Source organism: Seriola aureovittata, chromosome 4, assembly GCF_021018895.1.
Source record: "Seriola aureovittata isolate HTS-2021-v1 ecotype China chromosome 4, ASM2101889v1, whole genome shotgun sequence".
Taxonomy (NCBI): Eukaryota; Metazoa; Chordata; class Actinopteri; order Carangiformes; family Carangidae; genus Seriola; species Seriola aureovittata.
This window is the reverse complement of record NC_079367.1, coordinates 15,224,156-15,252,111: the sequence shown is the minus strand read 5'-3', so window position 1 is coordinate 15,252,111 and position 27,956 is coordinate 15,224,156. Positions and strand designations below refer to the sequence as shown.

Sequence of the window (27,956 nt, the reverse complement as noted above, 5' to 3'; positions counted from 1 at the left end):
ACAGGAAAGGCTGAGGGGCTCCAGGAACATCCTGAATTACATAGCAGTGTAAATTTAAGATGTGCTGACTGCCAAGACAAAGCCATTCACAAATACAATGTCTAAAACACAGCAATCAAAGGATTTAATCTTCATTCAACAGAATTTTGCCTTGTAGAAGAAACACAAACACTGTCCTCTTGTGGCCATTTAAAGGCACTGAAGCATCATCAAAAAACACAACAAATTAAAAAAATACTTGACTGTGCATAAAAGAAACACCATGAAGTGGCAAACATGTTATAAAAATGTACATTTATTCCAAATGTTTTGACAGCTTTGAGGAAAAACACCAGTGTGCAGTATGTACTGCATTAAAAGGTAAACTAACAAGTACAGGAAAATCTGAAATGAATAATGGCAACATGTAATTGTGATTCTCTACTGGAAAAAATTTCCAGTGGCCACAGATGATTCGGCATTTTCCAAACCTCTCAAAAGCTGCATACAAATATACAGAGAAAAATCATTTTAACCGTCCAGAAAGGAACTAATCTCTAAAAATAATGTTTGTGAAATTCACACCCGTTTTTTTTACTTCTGATCATTTAGGACTTTGCGACAGACTTTAAAAGTGTGTTCTTCAGGTAAGTGCACAGTTGGTTCATCAGGTCTTTGTTCTGACCCTCGACCCAGTGCATCTCAACCATCACATCGCTCTCCTCCAGAATCACATTCAACAGACACTTAAACAGGAAGTGTTGGACTGCACCAGGGCTCGGGGGTTGCTTCGAGGGCAGTTCACTTGCTACAGCAAGTATTTCCTTTGGGCCTGTAGACTCCATGTCCACATCTTCACCAGTTACATCTTCTGAGACTTCTTTTTGTTCTCCAGTTGTGTTCTGCGTTACATCATTACTTATGTCATTTGAAGAGGAGCCATTTCCTGTTTCCTCTTCAAGCTGATGTTCATCTAGCTCCTGTGCAGAAGTGGTTTTGTTTTGAGCGTGATCACCTTGGGTCTTGCTGTTTTGTGTGGAAGCAGGTTTGTTTGATTTGGCCGTGGCAGGCACAGCTGAGGCCACAGTGGTTTGAGAGCTGGTTCCTGCACAGTGAGGCGCTCTAGGGAGCTCTCGCAACTGACGCGTCTGTTCACGTCGTCTCTGTCGACCATGGATCCAATTGTTCTCAACAGCTGTCAGAAAGAGACTCTGCTCCTGCTTTTTGCAGGGGACATGTTTGTGCATTACCTGTCATGCAAGAAGACAAACAGACACATTGAGGTGACTTGACAGTGTGTGATCTACCAAGCTGATCAATTACATTTAGTCAGTTAAATGCAGGGAATGAGCAGGATCAAAGACGTGTCGACTCAACTCTATAGCAATGTTATATAGTTATACAACAAAATTCATCCACAGTGCAACTTGGGAATAAACATGGGACATATCAAAGCACTCTTCTTGCTTCAGGTACTAGTGAGCCCTTATCTGATGCCAAAAAATAGCACAGCAAATTATAATACTATGAGACAGGAGGATGTTACAACTTTGCAGAGTTGTCTTACCCTCAGGTCAGTGAGTGTTCTCTCCAGCAGGGCAGTGATGCTGTCCACAGGGCTGCAGGCAGTGCAGCCGATCGCCAAGGCTTTGACCTGGAGCTCCTTGACTCCTGCCTCTGGAAGTGTGAACGACAAGGGTTTCCGGGACTTTTCCAGTTTGCGCTTCTTACTGGGAGGAGACTGAGGGAAAACCAGAGAGAATTAAACAATAATCCATGCAAAGATTATTCTGGATATGTAAAACAGAATGCAAAAGGACACGATTAAAATTAGTTTCCTTATTAAAGGTATATTTTTAATTGAGTAACAGAGCAGCAGGTCAGACAGACAAATCAAAAAGTACATGTGGGTGAGACTTGTAAATGCCATGGATACCTGTGGTATTATAGTCAATGGGATCATTTAGCTAATGTGTAATAGAAATTACAATCAAACACAGTATTACATTCCATCTTGTTTTTAATCAACAGTATTTTTCCTCCTTTTCCCACTTATCTCATACTTTTTATACAACATTGCTGCACATTGTTAGTCTTGCTACTTTTTCTTAATCTGGTCTGTTTTGTTTTTTTATTAGTAGTATTATTTAATAGTCCAAAAACACTATATCCAGAGCAGGGCCACCAGCAGAGGGCAGTCAAGGGTAGTGGTCTGCACACAGTAAAAGCTTTTTAACACATATTTCGCAAATTTTAAAGTCAGTGACAAGACAAAATGTTTTCTTATAACCAACATAATTGATAAGAGGCATCTAAAAGAGACACCTTTAAAAATCTTAAAAGTGAAAATCTAAACCAAAGAATCCATATTCCTCATGTGGTTAAGGACAGTCATCTGTGAAAATTAACTTTTTCTTAAAGCTGTCAGTCTCATATCCAGGAGTTGCATTCCAGTCCAGTTGCAAGAGATGAGTTGCATCTCATACGTCAAAGTATAGATTTTCCTTTAAACCTCCAACTTTTTGACCATCGCTCTCTGAGTGACATGCTACTGCCAATAACTTTAGATCTAATAACAAGCAGGGGATGCACATATTATGGAAACCAGCAATAACGCGTGAAGTTAAAACGTTCCTCGTACCTCTCATTCAGTCTTAACGTGTTCAAATTCTCAACAGCACTCAAACTCATAGCCATTTATATTGTATCACTTTGTTGTTACATTTACAGTAGCTACAATCCATAATTGTTTTATTATCTTATGAGATATAAAGCAAATGATAAAACACAGTAGTATATATGAGATAAACTTGCAAAAACGTAGCAAAATATATGCAGTTTTTTGAACCATTAAGTCTTCAGTTTTAGTGTGGCCCTGTACGGCTCGCTCTCCTTCAAAAAACTGAAAAAGTCTCTGCACCTGAATGTGTCACAGGAGGAGAACTTGAATAAAAATGAGAGAAGTCCTGCATGCTGCTTCCCTGTTACTGCTGGAATATCCATTAAATTTACAACATTTGGGTCTGTTCAACCTTCATCAGGTATGTGGGCAAACATGACAACAAGCCCATATGAACACAAAGAAGCTGTCTCAGTTATCCAGTCAGAGGACCACAGACACTAGTTCAACTTGAGCAAACATGCGCAGACATTGCCATCCTGTTACTTACCTGGATGGTGTGGGGTTTTTTTCTCATTATTTTGTTTCTACTATATATATGTAATCTACTGTATAACAAAGGCTTAAAATACTGTTCTAGTGTTAATCAAAGAAAGCACAGTAACACCCCTTGTTCTGGCTTGTGTTCATACATTGTTCCAAGGTGTTAGTCACACCAGCGAACAGCCTAAATCAAATTCTTTTTTTTTTTTTTTTAAAGTGTTTGTAGCAGTTCGTCACAGAGTGAAACCAGATAGAAACAAGCAGTGTATAGCTCCTACAAAATGAGCTGAATCAATTGTATCAGTATTGGTGTTAGTGTTGGATTTTTATTTTGATGTACTGCCAGCAGTGGTGGACTGACTCTCAGCCATTCTGCAAAGAGTTTGTTGATGTCTGTAGTTATGTTAAAAACTTATCCATCACTCAGTACCGTCAGGGAGGTGTCTGATCAGTAACAAATCTCTTCTGCAGCATGACAACTAGTCCAAACATACTGCCAGAGGCATAAGGAACTATCTTCAGAGACAAGAAACCAAGAAGTCCTGCAACAGATGGGTTGGCCCCCACAGAGCCCTGATGTCAACATCCTGGAGTCAGTCTTGGATTACATGGAGAAATGGAAGACACTGAGACAGACTAAATCCACAGGAACTGTGGCAAATTGCTATTGCCATCACCATAGTAGACTATGTATGATAAGCTTTTGTTTCTTTTTCAAATATTTTCTGTCTTTCTCTTAAGCTCTAAAAATGTGATGAATGATGCAACTAGTTAATTGTTAACTGAGATATAGATCATTAGATCATTGATGAGTGTACGTGGTCAAACCGTGCATCAGTGGGACAAATCAATAAAAGACAGATGTTCATCACACACCACAAGAGGGCACTCAAACCACATGAGCTCCACCTGAACCTGCAATGAATTAAACACCGTTTCTTATCTTTAATCCCCTCTAATGTCACGCTATAATGGCGGTGGAGGTCATTACCCAGCTATGTCTGAATATAGCAGACGCTCTGCAGCTATCGTCCACTGCAAACAATATTTCAAAGCTGCACTTGCACGTCACTGCAGGCTCACTGAAAGTGGGGAGACAGCGGGGGTCTGCAGTAGCAGCAGTAGCAGCAGCATACAGTGACAGAGCAGACAGCATGGCCGACTGACCTACAAACAGCAGAGAGAAGGAGCAGACTGTGACCTTCACTGTGTTGCACTGATCTGGAGACGGAAGTTTGATTACTCTTATTTTATTGCATCAGACTAAGATCTTTTTTATTACTTCAAATTATAGTTTATATTTTATAGTATAGTTTATATATTTTAGTTTTTACTTTCTTCAATGGCTCTAAGTCAATAAATAAATCCACATATATTCCCTACATCATCTTAATTATAATTGCAAACAAAACTACATTATTCACTCCCAATAAAAGGATTTTCAGTGTTGATCATCTATTGATTTTTAGTTAAAATTATGGTCCTTGAAAATGCATTTTTGGGGAGATGGACATTTTTAATCAGTGGGCTGATGATGGACGCTGCCTTGTCTGGCTGCTGGTTAGAGCTTCTTTTATTTCTTATTGTTTCTCACAGACGTCTCTCCCCCATTTTCTCCACGCTCTGCAAGCCCTGCAGCTCAATGTAGAAGGAAAGGAAATCAATAAAATCCATCAAGTCAAACCTGTCTGTTTGTACCACGCATCCTTGACACAGATTCTTGCACTAATACACTGGTGTACAAACAGACTCACAGACATACAATGTCAACATGCACAGACAAACACAGATTCAAAGACAAAGAGCATGAAACCCACGTGTATGCAGTTTTACACACACACCTCTATTGAATAACATCCTCTTCCGTTTCTGCTGCTCTTTCACTCCATTATTAATCCCACTTACCCACTCCCACTTCACTGCATACTCACACACTCACTGGCACACACACACGTTATGGATAGATGACGACCTCACAATGAAAGCTTAGCCCAATTTTGAAGACTAGGCAAGGTAAAAGCCTCTGAGCCCAACAAGAGCTGTTCTCTTCAGATATAATGTCATTCAATCATCTATCTTGACCTCCTGAGTGCACATGCATGCACATATACACATACATACATACACACACACACACACACACACACACACACACACACACGCACACACGCACACGCACACGCACACGCACACAAACAGACTGCAGAAACAAAATACTGCCAATTTCACCTTCCGGCAAACATTGTAAATCATACTCTGATCATCCCCTCTCCTCCCAACCTCCATTTTCCTTTTTGTCAAGTCCCAAACCCCTGCATGGACTCCTGAACTCTGGACCTTCCTGAACCTCCTCCTGCCAGAGGCCTGTATGTGCAACAACAGCAGCAACCTGCCTCAGGGCTCAGATAAAGTCTGGCAGTCTATTCTGTCTACTAGTTCACAATAGAGTAAGGCTCTGTCTGTGTGTGCATGCCTCTATCCTCCTCTTTTGTCTGTATTTACTAGATTTCTTTACCTGCATCTAGTTTTTCTTCACTACAATCCATCCTGTGCATCTTTTCTTTTTGTTAAAGACAAGCCAGAATTCAAATAACAAGAACTTTTATTGTTGCACCTTTAAAGGAATAGTTCATCATTTTGGGAAATACTCTTATTCCCTGTCAGTAAATATACAGCCACACCCAGCAGTCAATTAGCTTAGCTTAGCATAAACACTTAAAACGGGGAAACAACTAGCCTGGCTCTGTCAAATGACAAAAAAATCTACCTACTTATCTTTTCTTTTTAACAACAAAGTGATGTTTTTAATTCACACAATAACCGGAGTTTAAGCAAACATGATGTAACCTCAAGTGGGCTTTATTGAAGCTGGTATTTTACCTTTGAGCAGAACCAGGCAAACTGTTTAATTTGAAAAACTGATTTGAAAGAAAAAAGACTGAACGAGGTAATGGTAGTAAGAGCAGTTTGGTGGCTGACCTGGTAATAATAGTTTAAGTAGGTCACAGTTGAATGTATGTCACATATGTTATAGTCTATATGTAACATTAATGAGCACCATGCAACACCCCACCCCGCCACGTGCCAACATCATACCAGGCGACCATAGCAGCACATGCATGCAGGCAGAATTAGGTAGCCAACCATGCAAGGAATTACACACGCAGAAACTTCTGCCCCCCCCACCCCCCCCACCCCCCACCCCACACACACACACACACTAAACACATATGCTTGAGGGGTCTGCCTGGTAATGATGGTGAGCAGCTCCCAAGTGTAAATGACGTTGGAACTGTGTGAAAGTGGAGGAGGAGGAGAAAATGTGGGCCAATCATTCTGCTCAACTGCTTTTATGCTGAAGAGTCTAAAAACATGCAGTCGTCTTCATACATACAGCCTGCACCTGCTGACTGCCTCCACCTTCCTTCATTTGTTTGTTTTCAATGTATCACCACTGCTGAATCATTCTCAGTCCTTTATGTGATGCCTTTCACTGTTCTGGCTTTTTCACTGTGCCTGTTTTCAATGCATCTCCAACTCACACTGTTCAGACAAGACTGGCACGGTGTGTTTGCGCACACACAGTCGTGCCCAGGCAATTGTTGCCTGGCTACGGCATGTTAAAAATCACATAAACATCTCCCCAGAGGAAGGAATAAGTGCTTCTAATGGAAGCAGGGCTGCAGGGAAAGAGGATACAGTCTGGAGAGAGGCGAGAGGGTGAAGCAGGACAGAGACGGTGCATTATTGAGGATGTTTTGGAAACAGCCACCTGCATGTGGGGAGCAGCTCAAGGAACAAAATGACCACTGCTGATAAAATTATTTCTTTGGATATTGATATATGGTACAGTTTTTCACTAGAGTCAAAGCATAACATACCATCAAGATACTGAATTTCATTACCCAGCCATAATGACCACAAAAACAATCTGTTGAGACTGAAATGAGTGGCAGGACTGGGCTTTTTCGAGCACACAGGAAAGACAAATAAAATCTACACAGACTTACCGGAACAATCACATCATCATAAAAACTCCAGGCCAGCGCCCACCGCATGGTCCGTCCCTGGCAGAACTCTGTGTGCGTCACTTTAGGCACCTGAGCAAAAAGAAACAGACTCAGAAATGACCAGCACACTGATGATAGCACCATGCAGCAGATGATTTCACAAAGGAAAGTGTTTATTTCAGTATCTACAATGTTCAGTGGTCAAAAATATGATTCCCCTCCTCCACCAGTAATTACATTTCAGTTTCTGACTGTGATTTTATTTTTGAGAAGATTTGCTGTTTCCCGGCACTCCAATGCAAATACCATGTATTATAAGGGTGCTTAAAGGTGTACGGTCAGATAGCTTCAGAACCCCCTTCCCCCACAGCTTTCCAATGTCAGATTAGAGAGGGCTATACCCAACCATTTCTGTAACTTTACAAATCAGACAATCCAACATTCATGCTCAATTCATGCAGCTTCATTGGCCAGCTGTGCAGTGGTGAGAAAGAAGCCACTAGTCTGTCATCAAGCAAACAGAAGTTTAAAATAAATCGGTTTTACCTCATTAATATGTAAATTTAAGCAGCAGGACACACCAAACTCTAATCAGATCATCTAATCTATAGGGGGTACTTGCAGTGCAAGCATGAAGTTTCGTATCATTATTGAGTTATAGTCTCCATAAGATGTCCACAGAGTCAATTTATACATTCACGAAAACATGTTAATTATAGTGCTCCCAGGAAATAAAACCACATAAAACTATATTCCATAATACTATCATTGAATATCTAACAGCTGGAGCCACTGAACTAATAGGCTGCCTTGAGTGAGGTTCACTGATATGTACAGTATATGTATTAAAATATAAAACAGCTCTACATAACCAAGTCATTTTCATCAGTTTACTCTAAAGCTTGATCCTAGAAATAACTCAGTGAATCCTCGACATGTAACAACCTCTAAAGATGTGAAGCAGAGTTCACTAAAACATTTTCTCACTGCTAGCTTTGGTTCCATATAGCTAATCGTGGGTGAGAAAATAAAGAGTATGGATCCATGATGTGAAAAAGACATGCATGTGGTGTGAAGACCCTGGTGCTAACAGGACACTTTAGCAGTTCCTGAGGACTGTGTCTTTAATAAATAGGAGGAGGGGGGTCGCTTAGATAAAAGTCAGGGGTCAAACAGCTCCATATCTGTGGGAAGGTTTTTATAAATTAAAAACACAAACATGAGGAGAGACTGAAGGGAAAATCAAGTAATGGATGATAAAGGCATTAGCATATTAACTAGGCCAGGTTTCTTTTTACACACACTTTAAAATGAGGCTACACACTCCTCCCTGGACATTAGCCAAGGCTGCACTCACTCTAATGAGCAACGGCAGCACCCTGAAACCCCTGGAGGAGGTCTGAGGGACGGCAGGTGCAGAGGGGAGTCTGGAGCCTCTCTTTTTTTTCGTCTCAAACATGTGAGAGAAATGACTGGCATAGGACCAGAAGCCTGCAGCAGTCAGGAGTCATGTGCTGGGCTATTAGTTGGGCTAATGATGCTAATGCATGTTAGCTACAGAGGGCCGCGTGATTAGGTCCTGCACTGCTGAAGGAAATCAGCTCATTCATGGCTTGTTTGTGACACTGCTTAGCTGGCATATCAGAAAGAGTTGATCTGTTATAGTTTTCTGGGTATCTGCACCTTCCCATCTGCTTCTGACATCAATACTCAATCCCAGAGGAGTGTTGGTTTGAGATGGGAGGCAAAGATTATTTTAACAAGCCATTATGAAACCCTGTACAAAGCAGCATGAACAAACTGAGACCAATGAGCTGTGGCTGCTGTGTGACACTCATTGAAAACAGTGGATACAGACGTGTTTGTGTGTGTTTGGCCTTTGTTCCGGGTCTCACTGGCTACTCACCCCTTGCTTTCTCAGCTCCTCTTTCAAAGGTGCCAGGCTGCATTTCTTCCCCAACATGCAGCTGTACCAGCTGCAGAAAGAAGGATCCATATTAAGCAGATGTGTGTGACTGCGTTAGCGGCTGACAGCCTGGGCATGAGCTACCAAGTAGAGATCAAACGAGCCGAGGTGGGCTTAAGGGAGCAACACAAAGACAAAGTAAAACACATGAGCTGGAAAAACATCCGTGTGTTTACAGTCCACAGTGGAGGAAAAGATGTTTTGAAGTCATCCCATGATGGAGACCTGATCAATAATCTCTGCTGTGCAATAAAGAGATGAGGTTGGTCTTGATCAATAAGCAGTAGAGTCCATCTGGGGAAGATTGAGAAACGATAAACACTTCAGGGAGTCAGTCTGGAAGAAAGACTGGTCAGTTTTCAGTGGATACTAATTAAATGTTGATTCACTCTTCTAAGTCACCTTCAAACAGCACAGCAACGTTTTTTTTTGGAGCAGAAATAAGTAATTTGTGCTTTTTCCCTGGTTTCGCCTCAGCCCTCATACTGTACAGGGAGGAGGTTGTGGAGATACTGCAGACAGTACGCAGGCCTGGAAAAAACACTTCCACCTTCTCTGCATGTTTTTTTGATTTTAATCAATTTGATTTTTATTTATCTTTTAAATTTTCTTCCTATTACTGAGGTCATTTAAATGGTGAAATATTAGTCACTTAATCAATTTGTTGATCAACAGAAAATTAATCAGACAATTCTGATAGCTGTTTAATCATTCAAATAATCTATGGAGCAAATATGTTAAATATTGTGTGCTTCCAGCTTCTCAGGTGTGATGCTTTATGGTTTTTCTCTTTCATATCATTGTAAATTGAATATGTTGTGGATTTTAGACTCTGGGGCTCTAGTGCATTTTTCATGATAAACCTTTTTCTGATATTTTATAGACCAAACACACTAAATCCATTAATCAAGAAAATAACCAACAGATTAATAAAAATAGAAATATTTGTTATTTGCAGCCCCTATCAAAGCTAACCACTGTTCTCTTTAGTAAATGTGCCTAACTGTAATTATTACAAAGCGGCAGTCACACACAACTCAACAAAATTACCTCTTAAAAACCATTTAAACTCATGACTGGCAGTAAAAAAGGGCACTGATATGTAATCAGGTTTGGGAGGTTTGAAGATGCCCAGAGGGGTGAAGTGGTGGGGAGGGCAACACGTCAGCCTCAGTTGCCACAATGAAATATTGAACAGCTCTAATATTCACAGATGTTCCCCAGTTTTCGGCACAGTGGGTAGAAACACCCAGAAGAGCTCCCCGAATACCCTCCTCCACCAGACAGCTTTTTCAAACATCCCAAAGTGTGCAGCTGCCTTTAGCATCCATATTCAATCTTCTCTCTTCACATGTTTCTGAAGCACAGACATATGATTACAACCTTATTACCAGAGGTTGTAATTTTCATATCAATGGCATGATAAATGAGGAGTGTTCCCTTCTAACTGGGGTTTGGAGCATTTGTGTTGTACTGGGAACTGAGGTGGCTCTGCCCTACTGACAGTAATTACACTTCAGTGGAAAGAAAGGTGAAAGAGGAGCAAGGTGCAGCAGTGGAGCGTCTCAAAGGACCAATCGGAGAAGCTGGCAGTGTTTCCATGGACACCTGGTTGCTCTGGTGTCCCAGCATGCTTTTGGGAGTGACAGCCAGCTCCGGTTGGTTTGGCCTGAGCCTCAAACCTTAAATGAGACTGGATTCATTCTCACTTTCTTTCCTCACTACATGAGTGGAACAGAGCCACACAAGAGCAGGCAGCTGTTAACATCAGTCTCTCTCAGGGCCACTCATCTTTCCACTGAAGCACTATGCGCAAACACACAGCACTGCATACAACCCATACACGCATACAACACACACACACACACACGCGCACACACACACGCATACAACACAAACACACACACACACGCATACAACACACACACACAGATGAGGCCAAGCAGGTGTGGCATGTCTAATCAGTTTTAATAGCAATACTCTGCAGCTCCCTCTACCCGTGTCTCACTCCGCTGCCCTGGTGACAGCCCTGGTAACGGGGGAGGGTAAAGTGATGGCTGCTGGAGACACCCCCATCCAACCACCAATCCACCCAAACACAGCTGTTCCCTGTGGGCTCCCGGATACAGCACAGGGTGAGTGTGTGCCAAAATCATTAAACCAACTGTAGATGACAGCTCCATCAATGTGCAGCAACCCATCTGCCCATTTCACCTCTTGGTGTCTCCCCTTCACTGGTGCTCTCAACGGCCATTTAAACCTCTCACAGCCTCTCCAGAAAGAGCAAAACTGCAGCACTCTTGTGCATCCATCTGCCAATTTAAATATGTAGCTCTGCAGTCCTGAACACAGTTTCTGTCTATGATTGGGCTTGATGAGCCTGGTTTAGATTTGGTTACAACTAGGGAGAAAGATCATGTCTGAGTCAGGTTTAATTTTCAAGGTTAAAGTCCTGCTTTTTCTCCTCACCGCAGGCGTTTCTTGAGCTGCAGACTATCGTGAATGATCCTCTTGACAAACTCCAGTTCCCCGCCCTCCGCCATGATCTCCGTCACCCCGCCTGTGTTCACTGAACTGGGAGGAGGTCGCCGTGAGTTCCTGGAGTTTACCCCCTGGAGAGAGCAACAAGACAGACAGAGATTAAGATAAAATCCTATTAGAAGCCTGTTACTATCGTGTAAACAAACAGAGTTTCATGCTGGAACTGCTCTGGTCAGTGAACAAGTGTGTGTTTACTCGACATGAGAGAAATATAGACGCTTAAAGAAGTCTAACTTTGTGAATTTAAATGTTCAAGATTCAGACAGAACAGCAGTAAATTATTTGCGGTGGAGGAACACTGACCTTTGCTTCTAGCTGGTTTGCAAAAAAAGGAGGGTTGCACATGCAGAAGTCGTATATGATCTCTGTCTCTTCCTTCAAGGCGTCCATCAGTAAAGTCTTCTGAGGAACTTTGACAACTAAAGTAAAGGAAAGTAAAAAAAAAAACAACTGAGATGAGGATTTGTAAGTTTGATCTTTTCGCTAGTCATCACAGCTCCTAAGAAAACAAAACTAAGACAAAAGGCCCATATAAATGTGGTGAAATCTTTGGTAGTCAATCCATAGCAGTGGTCCTAGATCGACTGGGTGAATTTTAGGACCAAAAACCTCACAATATGATGGCTTCCAGTGAGACACATCTAAGAACCAGCCGAAAAGAATGTGGCATGAAATGAAGCAGAAAACACTGGCCAATGCAACACAGGGCTGATTGCCATCCACCTGTTTTTATGTGTATTTTCTTTTTAAAACAAAATCTTTTTATTAAGTTTTGCAGGACATAACAAAAGTGTGGCTCTCTGTTCAGTCATTAAAGAACTGAGTGATGAATGAGTATATAATAACAGCAGCTGGCACCAGTGTCAACATATATAAACAAAACATCAGTGAGAATAAAACGAAATATGTACACTATATAAACTGTATGGATACCACTAGTATTTATGTCTATTTTCTCTTTTCTCTGAGTGGAAAAGTTTTGACACTTGGCCAAGAAAAGTTGGTATATCGATAAAAGAAAAATGCAACATGGTGCAATGGAAGTGGATGGAAACACGCATTAATTCTTATTTTGTTTTGCAAATTTTCTAGAACTTTGGTTAAATGCTTTACATTTGGATGGGAGCCTAGTTATTTTAGAAGCTGTAGTTTCTCTGGTTTTGCAGCATTTCAAAACATGACCGCAGCACAGAGGAATGATGCGAGTTGACCGATGACTTGCCTTTGCTTGCATATTTTTCTACTCACACTTAAGCACTACAAAATTTAAGCACAATCTTAAATATCTGAAAATTGACTGCAAAGACTGCAAATAACAATTTCTGCTTTATTATCAATTAATGGTTACAAATAATATGATCAATAAAAGTGTAAAAACACAAATCTTTTTTTCTTAAGCCCGAGAATGTTGGAATCAAATGTCTTCTTTTGTCTGACCAAGAGTCCAAAACCTAAAGATTTTCAATTTACTATCACATAAGATAAAAGAAAAGCAAGAAAACCTTGTAATTTAGAAGCAGGATCCAAAGCATGTTTTGCACTTTTCGTTTGAAAAATGACTTCTAATCGATTGTCAAATCATTGTGTGCTGTTATTGCTCACTGTGTAGGGGCCTTAAAGCGAGACTATTCAACTTCTTAAAAAGGAAATAATCCCATCTTGTTCCCACAAATTAAAAGTTAAATTCATTAGCAATACCACACACTCAATTCAGTACAGAACAGTAGCTTGTGGAGACTAATGTTAGTTTACATATTTTTGAGACTATTGAGCCAATTCACTATCTGCACGACTCTTTCCTATTTCTTCTACTGTTACTCTACATTTTAGCATTTACAGTTACTGTAATCGTTACTTGTAGTTTGAATGTAATGTCTTGAAATACCTTGTTCGTCAGGCTGAGAGGACCATATTTACCTTTAATGAGGTCAGACAGGTTGTTCTGCTCTACATTTTTTGTAGCATAGTCAAAACAGATGTCGTCCACCTCTGTGGCAAGGAAATACCAGCCATTCATTGTGGCTCCCAGCAAGGGGTAGATACAAGACGCCCCAGTGCCTGAGGAAACACAACACAAACACTTCTGGCAGCAAGACAATGATGCATAAATTTGTGATGATAAATGGTTATGACTGAGTGATCAGTCTATATTCTGGGGTGCTCTTTAAAGTAAATGATTGTATGAAGCCAAGGTTGTCCCAGAACGTGTGATGGTGTGTTCCTAAAGCATTATCTTTAACTTAGAGGCCATAATGGTCGACATATGTCAGGTCCAGCAGCTATTATTGAATCATTCACATCTAACAAGGACCAAAGCTACATAATTCAGTCCAGGCTCAGGCAGAGGTGGCATCCATTAGTGAAGGAAAACGCCCAGTGGTGATCCATCAGGGAGTAGACAGTTTCAATCTGCTTACGGAAAGATTGGACAGCTCTTTCTCTGACAGAACAGCAAACAAGCTGTGACATGTGGATTGGGATTTGGTTGGTTCATGCTGGGAACAATGGGAACACTGGGGGTGACTGGAACCATGTGTACCAGCTGGAAGCACCAACTGACATTTTGCATGTGGCTCTGAGCTGCTGGTAACCACATCAAGAATTAACAAGAACAGGGGTCTCCAATTCAAATTAACTCTGGGCCAACCACCTGAACTCAACATGTTTTCTAGATCTTTTTATTCTCTACACTGTCAAGTGTCAACTGCATTTGCCCCATAGCTGAACAACTTGTCTTTTCTTCTCTTCTTGTATATGTATGTTTGTTCAAGTTTAGCTTCTACTTGAGATCATAATCCTGGAGAATGCAAACTTGGAGATGAGACATGCAGCAGTCAGATCAAACAAATCAAAACAACAAATCAATAGTGTATCTCTATTAAAACTGTCTGTGCTCTTTTAATCTTAAGTTAGGTGGTAAAACAGAGTGGTTTTTGCCACAGTGTTTAAAGGCGCCCTAGGTTTTAATAAGGAATAAGAAAAGATGGAGTAAAAAAGATGATTTCTTTGGTTCTGCTGGATCGATTTTTCTTAAGTGTCCTTTGTAAGTCAGACAATGTTATAGGACTGCAATGCTAAATCGAAGCCATACTCTTATAAGTTGCATAGTAAGACACAGCTTGATAAAGGAAAATCTAATTATTAGGATCAGATTTTGCAGCCTAGCTAAAAACAACAGACTAGGGAAAAATCTAAATGTGAATAAAGTTCGAGACCCCTGAGCTAGAGTACACACAAATTTGATTATAAATTTTAACATTCAACACAAATTTTACATAAGAATAATATAAACATTAAATTATAGAGAAAACCACTGAGGTCAGGACCTAACAACTTAGGAAATCCTTAGGTTACATGAAAAGTAATGTCAGCCCAACTCATTTATAGCATCCTCACATGATAAAGTGATACCAATCTCACACACTATGACACATGTGCAGCAAATTGCACCAACAGTAGTGGTAGTACCGATGTCGATGCCCCTGCGTAGCTGTTTCTGGCCGTCGATGAGGTCCTCCACCCAGTGTATGTAGTTGAGGCGCAGGGGGACGGTGGGTATGAGGCGTTCCAGAGGGATCTCAATGGTCAAACCAAAGTCCTCCTTCAGCAGGGTGCAGGTCAGCGCTCGTACCGCCTCCGGCTCTTTGAAATTCACACTAGAGGAGAAACAGACATGGCTGAATGAGTTCATGTTTCAGTAGTACTCTATATTTTGGATCAGAAAAGTCCCACAGAAAAATTCTGAAAAATTCAGGTTTATTGGAAAGAAGTTTCAGCCATTATTTTACCTGTTATGATAATATTGTGACTACCAAAAACCAACAGCAGTCAGACATCAGACAGGTTTTTTGGGAGGCATTTTAGCCTTTATAGGGACAGTCAAAGTGGAGAGAGGCGAGAGAAGTGGTTTTTGGGGAGAGGGGATGACGTATAGCAAAGGGCTGGGCTGCATTCGCACCTGGACTGTTGAGGTTAGGACTCAGCCATGCTGGTATGCAGTCTACCAGGTGAGATACTGTGGCATCCCCCGGTCTGACAGGTCTTGTAACACAACAACAGTTTAGCCAGATTATTTAAACCACTTTATTTGGAGCCAAAACTGAAATCGAGGCCACTTGATATGTGAGAAATAATTCCAAATATGTGTGAACAATTATGACAAGTACGCAAGTCAAAGCTGAAATACGAAGACTGTCTGTAAGCAGACAGGAAAGCAGAGCTGGGTATCAAACCTCATTACTTTAATGTTACGAACTGATGTGTATCCATACGACTGAGTATGGAAAACTGTTGCTTGATCAGACATTTTGCCAATTGCATATCACTTAATTTATATAAAATTAGTCATTTAATTAGTAACTTTGAGGAATTTTGGCTTCTTTCGTTAAAAAAAAGAAAATAAAAACCTCGTCACCAAGTAAGATGGCATTATCAGAAAAAGGTTTAAAATCATATCAGCCATTCATGGAGATTTGACTGTTGAAACAAAATAAGTTTGGTTAACATTAACTTGAAGGTTTAAAAGGTTTTAAACCTGCATAATTGCCTGACTGCTCATGTTGCTAGCTGCTTCTGATCTCCTTGTCTTCTCCCATTAAAGATGTTGCCATGTTGCCATATCTCAGCAGTCAACTGGGTGAATACAAAACAACATTATTATTACTGATGAAAAATGGTTGCTAAGAATGGTAGCTACAAAAATATGGCTGGAGTTATATGACTACTGAATTTCCATTTAAGGATGATTTCAATTTAGTTGCTGATCCTCAGCAATTTACCAAACTGCTCTCAGTACAGCACTTCATTAAGCTCTTCTCATCAAGCCTGGTGCAGTTCTCCACAGTGAACCGCATTACTTCACATTACACACACACACACACACCACACACACAGTTGAAGGACAATTGGGAGATAAGCAGCCCATCAGTTCACAATCCCCTGCTTAATGACAATGAAATTCACATTTTGAACACTACTAAGACCTCCCACTTTTTATTCCCAATTCTCAGTCCCACTCTTTCGGCTCTGTCGTCTTTTCCTCTCAACGCGTTTAATGATTTCAGCTGTCACACAAGCAGGCATGAGTGTGACAGACAAAACGAGTGGGTGAGATAGGTATAATTAAAGCTTCTCTGAGCGCTTTCGCACTTCGGCAGATGCAATTAGACACATCCTGGTGACAGGAGCGTCTGGCACCTCACAGGTTTGGTGTGAGCATATTCCAGTGGTACTGCTGGTAGAGATGGCGGTACAACTCTGACATCCAAAGCCGTCAGTCTCTGATTTTGTCAATTTTTTCGCTGTTTGTTTTTTTTCACAAAATCAATTATACATGAACAGCTGAAATATTTGACTCTCAGTATTCAGCTCCTCCTCAGTGATACTTCACACCAAATAAAAGTGAATCCCAGTTATTTTTTCCCCTTCCTTCCAGGCCTGTGTAATAACCACAATGACTCCAGCTATTGAATTTAAGTGAGTGTTCAAACTGAAAACAAACAAACAAAAATTCCTAAGGGCTGTGTTGTTTCAGGTACCAGTCAGATTTTACTCTGCAAAGTTATCATGGTGGTAATCATTCATCTTTTGCAGCACTGATCTCAGGGTAACCAGTGGAAATAATATGTCCACCAGGGCTGCCACTTTTTATTTGAAATCTGAACAATAATTCAAACATCAGAAAAAATTAAATATTCAAACTAATGCCCTATGTAAATTCAAAATTTTGTCTATAAGCACAACAGGTGTATTGCTGCTCTACTGACCGAAGCTAATCAAAAATGTAGGACGTCACCAGCAAACAAAGCCATGCTGATCGAATACTGAAGCGTCTGAGAAGCGGTGTGTGGCTATAGTTTCCGGGCAAAACGCTGCATGAAGAAATTAAGTGTTCGTTCAAATTTGACTTTTTTAAAGTGACAGCCCTGGTGTTCATATTAAGTGATCAGGAATGTGCACTTCCATGTATTTGGAGTAAACAGAGGGGCTCCTTTCAAATTAACAAGGGGGCTATGGTTTTCAGAGCGGGGATAAGCAATGGACGTGTCATAGGAACTGAATACTGGACTCAAATATGGCTCCCACTAAGTTGAATGAAAATTGCTTACCTGCCAAAAAAGTTTTTGTCTTTAAAGTTTATTTCTGCGTTGGCCAAAAGTATTTCCCCAATGGCCCAACCCATGCACACCTTCTCAGCCCAGAGCATTTACTTTGGGATGACTTTCAGTTTTCATTTGTTTCAGCTGGTGTGAAAGCTGTGAAAACACATGAAAAATTTGTCTGTTAGGGTGAATTACCAACCAGTCAAAACAGAAAACTGCTGATACCCGGAAGGTATCAGGCCGGTGCCAGAGGGCCCCAGGTTGTCTGTGTGACAATTACATTGTGGTAATTTGATTTATTACAATTTGTTTGGCAATATGCACCAGTAAAGCACATGAGGTGATAATGCAGAGGACCTAAGGCAGCTTCTGTATTTTTACTTTATCTTGAGGCCCGTTTTATCATGTGTCAAAATCCAGTTTTCATATCTTTAATTTTTGAGTCGATATCATGACTATATGGAGTATAAGCCATGTAACCGTTACTGCAAGGATTTTCCAAGATAAATTAAATTAAACGAAGTTGGTGTATCACGCTTGTGTTTTAGCAATGTATATATTTTTTCCTTAGTGTGGAGTGAAAGGACTCTGGTTTGTGGTGCTGACCGCTGTCTGCAACGTTGCCCTTTCACATCCAGCTGGGAACCTTTGTTGCATGTTATTGCGTTAATCTCTCTCCCCTCACTTCCTCTGCTCTGTTAAATGTTGACCGTTAAATGACAGCATGAAATGCCCAAAAAATTTTTATAAAACACTTCTTAAGTAGGACCGAGTGCAAAACAGGGGACACACCTGCCTCGCTACCGAGTTGATTCTGGTCACTCAACACGGCATCTTCATTCAGGAGTGATAACAAAGACAAACGACCCTCCTGCAGCCAGTTGTGAGATGGATACAAATGAGAAGCAATTTACCTGTAGAGTCTGACATCAATCTTAACCGTGTCTCTTCACCTAATGAACATATTAGGTTAATGGTCCAGTTTAATCAGTTGATGAAGGAGTGTGATCTTTTGGAGAAAAACTAACACCTGGCCCCTCTGAGGACGTACGGCACGTTTACGAAAGACAAACCAGTGAAGAATCTGCACTTTAAAAATGGCCTAAGCTTCAAGGGAAGAATCGGGCTAATGAGACAGAAGTGATACATCAGCATAACGCTCGCACTTTCCCAAAATGAAAGCCTGCCTCTCTCATCTGTCCAGCTCTCAGATTTTCTGCCCTTTTTCATTTCTCCTCAGAGGCATCATTAGATAAGGATCAATATTCAGAGAGGGAGGCTGCTCAGGCCAGCCCTCTATTTTTAGCCCCTGATGAGTGTGTGTGTATGATAGTGCGTGTGTGTGTGTGTGTGTGTGTGTGTGCGTGCATTGCAGACCGATCACTCCCATCAGCAGCACTGCGAATGTCTCCATGGCAACCCTACCTACTGAACAGATGAAGAGAGCACGCAAATCTGGCCACGCTGGAGCAATGGCTGATGCCAGACAGAACGTGAGAGTGCCCGCGATTTACGTCTCTGCTGCCACGTAGGTGCACCGCTGCGTGCTTTCGTCATTAACGCAGCCGACGGGATACAGTATGGGACAAATATGAATGAAAAAGTTGTGCTGAGACAGGACATAGTGTGTTGTTACGATATCAGAAAGAATGGGGAAAAGAGGCAGGAATCAGCAGTCAGCCAGAGCTCAACTTGATTCCAGCTTGTGTTCAGGTAAAATAACTGCACCAGGTGTGAGGGAGCAGATAGAGGTGCACAGTGAGACTCTGCAGGCACAGAAAGAAAGACATTTAGGTGCTGAGAAGCAGAAAAGAAAAAAAGTCCTTCGTTCAGGTTCAGATGGATGAAGAGGACGACATCATTAAACCGGAGGGCAGTTTACTCCTGAGACAAACAGCTTGCTCTCACCTCCACATTACATGATCAGCATGAAAGCACACACGCACACACACTCTTTCAATCTCTGTCCACAGTGAGGTGACCTTCAAGGTACATCTACCTCACTCTGAATGTGCTGGGAAAGATTTTGTGCTGATTAGCAGCAACTTCTTCTCTCATGTCAGGTGTTTTTCTTTTAAAACACTGAGTGAGACACATTTTCAGTCCTCACAAGAGCAAAAATGAGTGCATAACTTAAAACTCTGCACCAATTTAAAGATAAACTGACTTTCAATATAGCTGAGCTCATTTTGTGATTTTTTTTTTTTTTTTGCAACTCTGCAGAACCTGACGGCAGATGGTGTAAAAACAGCCTTTAGGATCCCAGTGACAACCAGCAATCGTGGTTGAAATGTTTATTGTTAGAAATGTTTAAATCACAATTATTATTCTGATGATTTAAGGTCATGATTTGATGAATTAAAGAGTTTTGCAAGTCCTCAAAATGTTGGCCAATTTCTTTGATCTTTGTGAGAAAAAGGGGTGAAACTTATTTTATGGGTCCTGTATTTTCCAGCTAATTTGCTGGAAACCTCACTCCTTAAAATTAACTGGTATTTAGCTGTAAACCTACACAACTTGGTACTACTTATAAAAGGGAAATGTAGAAAGTGTTAATTCCTACAGTTATTAAATACCTGCTGCTTATATTCAGGTTTAAGAAAAATAGGAAATTTTATAGAAGGTAAATTAAAGATAGCTCATAAACATACAGACATCAATATCCATCAGAGTTTCCTCGAAAGACAGATTCTTAATTCTTGATTAGACAGTAAATGTGCCACAGTGCATCACTTTATTTCATATGTCAAGTCTGTGGAAATAACGTAGGTGAAAATATATTTGAAAGCTATAACTGCTGAGTAGGGGAAGTTTTGTGGCATGGAGTGCGTTTTATTTGTTTGTTTGAAACACAAAACTAAGGAATTACTAATACATTAAAAAACGACTTTAGACCATGCAGTTCAATCAATATGCAGCATAAACGACTTGAATATTAAACAGCTACCAAGTGGATTGATAATGTATGACAATTCAGAGTCACAAAGAATTGAAATTAAAATTTTTTAGTCTGTCTTTATGCCAGTTGCCTGCTAGTTTATTATTTTCTTAAAAGCTCAAATATAACAAGCAGCTAATTAATAACCGTAGCAACACTTTCTCCAATTCTCTTATAAGTACTACCAAACTGTATAGGCCTTTCTTTGAAATAGCCTAGTAATTTACAGCTAAACACCTGCTACTTATTAGATAATTGAGGAAGGTTTCCAGGAAATTGCTACAAATGATTTATTGAGTACAATTACGATTTTTTGACATTATGTTTTCATAGGTTGTTTTTGTCTTTGTCTATTCACCTGATATCATGATGGGGAAGACTGATTTACTTTTATTTTTGCAACACTTTAAATTTAACTGAGCTGAGATGATTGATCATTTGCTCTTAAAATATTGAAACAAACAGTTGAACAAAAAAGCAGAAAAATGATCCAAGTCAAACACCTCAAGGCGACTGTCCGAGTATCAACTGTGGAAAAGCAACAGATCTGTTTGGAAATGTATTAATTGTATAGTCTCCGCAGTGTACTGTTATTTTCAGTTTAGTGACAAAAGAACAACAATGGTAAAAATATTAATTGTATTTATATAAATATTTATTGTAGATAATGGGGTCTGTTCATGTCAGCTCAATAAGGCTAATTGGAGCTTCCTACCAGAAACCCTGTGGCCAGCCTCAACACAACAGCAATTATAATTCATAATTAACTGGTTTTCAGATAAATGATTTGGAAAACAGTGATGGTTCTACCTGGATATCAAGGGCACAGTACAGCCTGTTCACAGTAGATTTAGTAAAGGAAAGGAAAATTATGTCCTACCTAAGGCAGTGATTTCCCCATATTTCTTTCTCCCATCAGATAATAAAAAAAGTCAGCTCGGCTTTCCACTGAGTGTTGAGTGCTGCAGACCATTGTAAGTTTACATTTATCAATTTAAAGTGTGGCATCATCAGGTCATAATTATTCATTCATTGATCCTTTACTGCTAAGAACATGCTTAATAATACATCTCTGAAGAAAACTGGTGTGAAAATTGAACATTTCATCAATTACCAAAGTGAAAATCCTTCCACAGATGATTGTCTTCCAGCCCATAAAAAATATGACTGCCAAATGAAATGTCACCAGGGCTGCTGTTGCATTTTTAATACCCATTCATGCCTCCTAATCCCACCCCTCTATCTCCCTGATCTGAGCCCCCCTTCTCCTTCCCCAAAAACTGAATAAACCCCAACTCAGACTACTTTGGGGTTTATCTTTTCCTCACTTCAATTCCAATCACAGCCACCATATTTCTTCTCCAGCTGCCTCTGGTCTGAGCTCGACTCTCTGCCCACTGCTATCAGTCCTCTCCACTGACGATCCCTTAATGAGGGAGACGTATCTCCCTGAGGATTGAGTGAGTGTCTCCCCAAGATTACTCTCATCCCCTAACTCACTGCTTAAATACTTAAAAACCCAGGAGATGAATTCATTGGGAAATACAAAACCACGCTAATCCCTCCACTGATGGAATGACAGACTGACTGGGAAGAAGAGCCAAATTTCTGCAGACGGTTAACCAGAGCTGATACCACACACAAAGTTAGACACAAATCCTGGACATCCGTTCATGTTGTAAGCAAAGACAATGAACTGGCAACTGACTTCTGTTTTGAGTCAATGTCTGATCATTGTACCATGTTGTTTTCAACAATGGCTCAAATCTATTAGTAAAAAGTGAGGATTTCTTGTCAGGTGACGACTATTTGCAACACAAATTTTTCTAACTTATAGGACACACTTGGACAAAGATTGAAATGTTGTTCATGTGCACAGATTTTAAAAATAATCATCTGCTGGCAGCCCTCACTGTTGTTGTAATTCTCGACTTTCTATTGTCAATTGTTTTAGTCGACTTCTGTCCACGACTATCAGTGTGCGCATACACCTGTGGGCCAAGTTTTCATCCGCGCAGGAGGTGTTGTTGCTCTCCAATTGTGAAATCAGTCTATGGCAGAACACACAGCAAGAGACTGTGGAAGAAGAAAGCAGTAAAGGCTGAGAGTGATGGTTCTTTGCTAAAACTTTTACAGTTTCTGTATCTCAGCATTGTACAGCATGTGTGTTGGGTTCTACTAGCTTTTTATGTTCCTCTGGTCTTTATAAATACAGTGGTTATCTGAGGACCGGTGTGATTTGGAAGGAGGAAGAAATATTAATTGATCGGGTTGGGGTTCCCACAGACCAATGAGCCATTCATCAACACAACAATACAGACCTTGATGTTTCACATTTTGAGAGGAACATGCTGGGACCGTGGAACGCCTACAATTTCGTAACTGCAGAGGTTTGCAGAACCTGCCACAAAAAGCATGTAGCCCACTTAGCCAATTTCACTAGTTACACATCCAGTGGTGGAAAATGTACCCAGATCCTTTACTTAAAACTAGTAATACCACAGTGTAGAAATACAACAAACACAAATAAAAGTCATGCGGATGGAAACGCCTTGTTGAGGAGAGAGGTCAGAGAGTGGCCAGACTGGTTGATGACGGAAAAGCTACAGTAACTCATAACTACTGTGGCGAGCAGAAAAATATCTCAGAATGAACAACACGTCAAACCTTGAGGTGGATAAGCTACAACAGCAGAAGACCACATGAGGTCCCACTCTTGTCAGTCAAGAACAGAAAACTGAGGCTGCAGTGGACACAGACTCACCAACACTGGACCATTAAAGACTGGAAAAACGTAGCCTGGTCTGACGAATCTTGATTTCTGCTGAGGCAGCAGATGGTAGTCAGAATTTGGCAACAACAGCATGAATCCATGTACCAGACCTGCCTTGTGTCAACAGTCCAGGCTGGTGGTGTTATAATGGTGTGGGGAATGTTTTCTTGGCACACTTCTTAATACCAGTCAAGCATGGTTTGAATGTCACAGCCTGAGTCTTGTTGCTGAACATGTGCTTCCCTTTATGGCCACAATTTACCATATTCTAATGGCCACTTCCAGCATGATAATGCACCGTGTCACAAAGCAAAAGTCGTCTCACACTGGTTTCATGATTGAGTCAATGAGTTCAGTGAACTTCAGTAACCTCCCCAGTCTCCAGATCTTAATACAGTAGAACATCTTTGGGATGTGGCTGAACAGGAGATTCACAGCATCAATGTGCAGGTGACAAATCTGCAGAAATGATGTAGTCATGTCAAAATGGAGCAGAATTCCAAAGGAACGTTTCCAACATCTTGTTGAGCCCATTTCACCTATTCGTAAGATATTCCTGATAGAGTGCTTGGTGAGTGTAGATCATACAGCCTGTTTCACCGCTGACTTTATTCACTTTTCTGTTGTCTTAAATGACTCTCGAGAACTGGCTAGGTGTCTAACTCTCTAATTATCTAAATTCAACTTCCACATTGAATGTCTAGTCCAAACACTACCAGCCCATTGTCTGTTGTCTGTCTGTCTGACTGTCTATCAGGGAACCACCGACAGACACTGTGACACAACAAACTGATAATTAACACCTGTCACAAACGGACAAGCCGAGTTTAAAGGATGCCCACACATGCACGTTCGGCTCGCCATAATATGATTGACTGGCCACCTCACAACCACAAAGGATCAGCCCACACCAATATGTTCACAGTCGCACACAGATGTTCAGACTCGCTGCAGTGACACCATGTCCGCATTCATCTGCATAACACTGACAATAACAAGCGATTTCCTCACTGAGCAGACGTGGTACCTGTTTAATTCAACACAAACAAAGAGGGAGGAGATTGTCTCAGTCCTGACAGATGAAGAGGAGACCTCAAACACAAGTCCAACAATAACTGTCAGTTCTTACATTCATTCTGGAGGTTCCTTTGTTTTTGACAAATGTTTGTACCGACGAAAAATAATTGTCATGCTAAAAAGACTGGAACCAACTTAACCAAGATAAATTGTAATTTCTATTTTGGATTTTCATCTAAGATAAAGAGGACTGGGTATTCTTTGAAATATTTCAAAACCACTGTTTCCATTTGGAATATAAACTTTTTTCTAGAAAACAATTTTTTTTTTTTTCTTTTTAAAAACACAAAATAGCTACACAAGTATATCGCCTACAAAAATACAATCCGCAACTCGTACGGTTATGGAAAGTGATTTAAAAAAATACCTGGAGCCACCGTTTCAACCAGATCTACACCGAAATCTAATGGGTTCTTCCCAGGCCCAATCCCTCCATCAAGTTTGGTGTAAATTGGTTCAGTACTTTTTGTGTAATTCTGCTGACAAACCAACAAATAGAGATACGTGAAAACATAACCTCCCTGGCAGAGGTGATTAATTATGTTTTACTCTAAGCCATTTCATGTTAACAATATTTATGCATTTAAAATGAAATTGAGGACAAACACAACTACTCCTCTGAAACACTTGGCCGGTGTCTATTAGCACAGAGCATGGCATTGTGCACTTTTATTTCTAACAGGTTCAACTACAGACCAAAGTGGGTGAAAGAACATTAAGGACAACACAAATACAATCATGGACAGGTATGGACATGCTACCCACACAGTAATATCTGTCAACTAAAGAAGAGGAAATCAAATTGATATGGCAGCGACGCATTATGGAGTCATTCTAAAAAGGTGAGCATTACTGTTGTATAGTTTTAAACTGCTGAAGTGACACTATTTAACTATAAATGGAACAATCTCTGTACTTTGCTTTTCTCAAAAACCACTCATCTAACCAACTTCAAACTTCATGATTTGGTTTCATATATTAGAAATACTCATCTGGCAGTTTATTACAACTATTGCAGTCTCATATAATGGTACCTTTACCTGCTATAACACTGTCAAAATGCCTATCACATTATAAAGTATGCAAAGAAGGAAGTCAATAAACTATAATGACATTTTGATGAAATTTAAAACACCTTAATCCAGCCAATCGAGAGCTGTGTTGTCTCAGGTTTAAATATAGGGCTGCAACAAACAATGATTTTCATTATCAATTCATCTGCAGACAACACTATCAATTAATCATTTGGTTTATAAAACATGAGAAAACAGTAAAATGTGCATTACATTATGCTAGAGCATAATATGATGTAACATATGAGAAGTTGTGGTTCTCATTTGTGAGAATTTTCTTTCAATCTACTAATTATTGAAGCTCAGTTTAAATATCTTCCTCTATCTCATCTCCTGCCACTCATCTACATTTGTCCATTATGAGGGTTTTATTAGTCAAAAATCCACCTAGATTCAAGTGCATGTCAGGGAGAGGTGGTTCACCAACTACACAAACCATAACTCCCAGTGCCGCATAAGCCCAAACATTGCAACAACAAAAAAAAAAAAAGCACGTGGTCCTGCTCTAGTTCATGTTTCTTTCCCACAACAGCAGCAATCATGAGCTCACACTGTTTGACATTAACACCACTAATACCACCAGACATTTTTTTCCCTTTGTTCTCCTGCCTGGATTTTTTCACATCATGACTTCTGAGCAGCATCTCACTGTGAAGGGCACATACACACACACAGTGTTACATTCATTTAATTTGTGTCCTGTCTGAGTGCGAGGTGAAACTAGAAGCTTACTGGTGAGTTTTGATTGACACACTAACCTATTTTTAAAATTGGGGGTTCAATATAATCTTTCACTAACACATATTTTGTTAAGTCTTTCTAATGAAGAGGAGAGCAGCAAACAGGGGATGGAGTGAAAAGAAAAAAACTCTTTTGATATTGGGTCCATTGATGGTTTGTCCTGTGTTTCTCTTCCTGCTTTTGCCAGAAGCTGAATGAGCAGTAAAGATCAGATCGAGTCAGCTGGGACATGAGCAGCGCTGATTGGGATCCTCAGGGCTTCACTGAGTCAGGCTGGCAGATTGGTGAAAAGATGTATGTGTACACGCCTAAAATAAATACAGCATATGGCCAGAAGTATGTGGACACCCGAACATTTAATTCTAAAGTGGAAATTAATATGCTGCTTTAAGCCTCTACTCTTCTGATTTCAGGATTTCCACCAGATTTTACAACCTGGCTGCAGGAATTTTCTCCAGTTATGCACACAAGCATTAGTGAAGATGGCCATGTGGTGTTAATGTATTCACATAACATGACATGGTAGAGATATGACAGATTCCTGTAAGATAATGTATGCTCCAATTATTCCTTATAAACTTGAATTTTAGGGTAATTGAGAAAAATGTTAAATGCAAACAGTCACACAGTCTCACACACACACACACACAGACACACACACACACACACACACACAGACACAGACACACAGACACACAGACACACACACACACACACACACACCTGAAGCTAATTCCTGGTCCACCCACGTTGGGGGATATCTGGGGTCATAATGGCGTTTTTAGTTTCCAGGAACTTTGTCTACAGTTTAATATGCAAGGTGCATCATCATTCTTTCTAAGTAGAAATTCTAAGCACACAGTCTGTGTAGTCTCAGGTACTTACACAGGTCGTCCTGTTAGGCTGGTGTGCACGTGCTGCTGGAAGTCTGGATACTTGGAGGCCAGGTAGGCGAAGTCAGGTGGTCTGTCTTTGTAGCGGTTCCGAGGGTGCATGGATTTGTTCAAAGCCATGTTCAGAGCTCTGATTTCAGGACAGCCATAAAAACCACGGACATTATTTAAGTGTGAGTTTGGAGCGACAGCAGACTCACAGACTTTAAAAAATACCGGTTTGTTGAAAGATTGACTCAATAAACTAACAAAGGAACAAGTATTTATTCATTTCTCAAACTTGAGTAAAAAGTACGGATTCGCGGAGCTGATTTGGTGCAGTCAGCTAACTCTGGAAGGTAATACATAGCCAATATTACTCCCAGCTTACCTTTACAGTAGCGTTACCCTGTCGTGATGATGCTTCTTAAAATCTTACGACTAGCGTTGACTTTTTAGACTAAGCAACAGTGTAGAAACATCACACACAACTCACGTTGTCCAAACGTTTTCCAGTTTCTGCAACTCTCTTCCTGGATGCATTCGACGTCACCACTCTACGTCGTGCGTCATAACGTCATAAAAAATGGTTCCCATCGGTTTTTCAACTGTATGTGTTGATTAAAAAACATTAAGCTGCTCACTAACTCATCTCTTTAGAAAACATTATTTTATTAAATTTCTATACTTTATAGTAAAATTGTTTATTCACAAATGTCAAT

The 27,956-nt window shown here is 40.4% G+C and overlaps 1 protein-coding gene across 5 annotated transcripts; it reads right to left on the bottom strand.

Moving 5' to 3' along the window:
• Window positions 1-277: 277 nt before the first annotated feature.
• mettl16 (methyltransferase 16, N6-methyladenosine) lies at window positions 278-27,782 on the bottom strand. Of its 5 annotated transcripts, none has more exons than XM_056374741.1 (10): window positions 27,731-27,782; window positions 27,248-27,385; window positions 15,128-15,315; window positions 13,577-13,717; window positions 11,963-12,078; window positions 11,588-11,730; window positions 9,059-9,128; window positions 7,153-7,242; window positions 1,547-1,720; window positions 278-1,229 (listed from the first exon to the last, which is right to left on the bottom strand). In XM_056374741.1, exons 1-10 carry the CDS (start codon window positions 27,775-27,777, stop codon window positions 588-590), a joined length of 1,749 nt encoding a protein of 582 aa, XP_056230716.1. In that variant the 5' UTR covers window positions 27,778-27,782; the 3' UTR covers window positions 278-587. The 5 variants fall into 5 exon arrangements, with proteins under 5 accessions (XP_056230716.1, XP_056230717.1, XP_056230720.1 ...); XM_056374742.1 differs by having other exon boundaries at window positions 27,626-27,772; XM_056374745.1 differs by lacking the exon at window positions 27,731-27,782 and adding an exon at window positions 17,767-17,913 and having other exon boundaries at window positions 27,248-27,382.
• Between the last annotated feature and the right edge of the window lie 174 nt (window positions 27,783-27,956).

Bases quoted from the DNA above. Each gene is read 5' to 3' on its own strand.
- mettl16 (XM_056374741.1), bottom strand. From the start codon at position 27,777: ATGCATCCAGGAAGAGAGTTGCAGAAACTGGAAAACGTTTGGACAAC. The intron at 11,731-11,962 runs GTCAGTGTTCCT...TGCTCTCTCCAG, and splicing joins CAAACCAGCTAGAAGCAAAG to GGGGTAAACTCCAGGAACTC. The intron at 1,721-7,152 runs GTAAGTCTGTGT...GTTTTCCCTCAG, and splicing joins ATGATGATGTGATTGTTCCG to TCTCCTCCCAGTAAGAAGCG.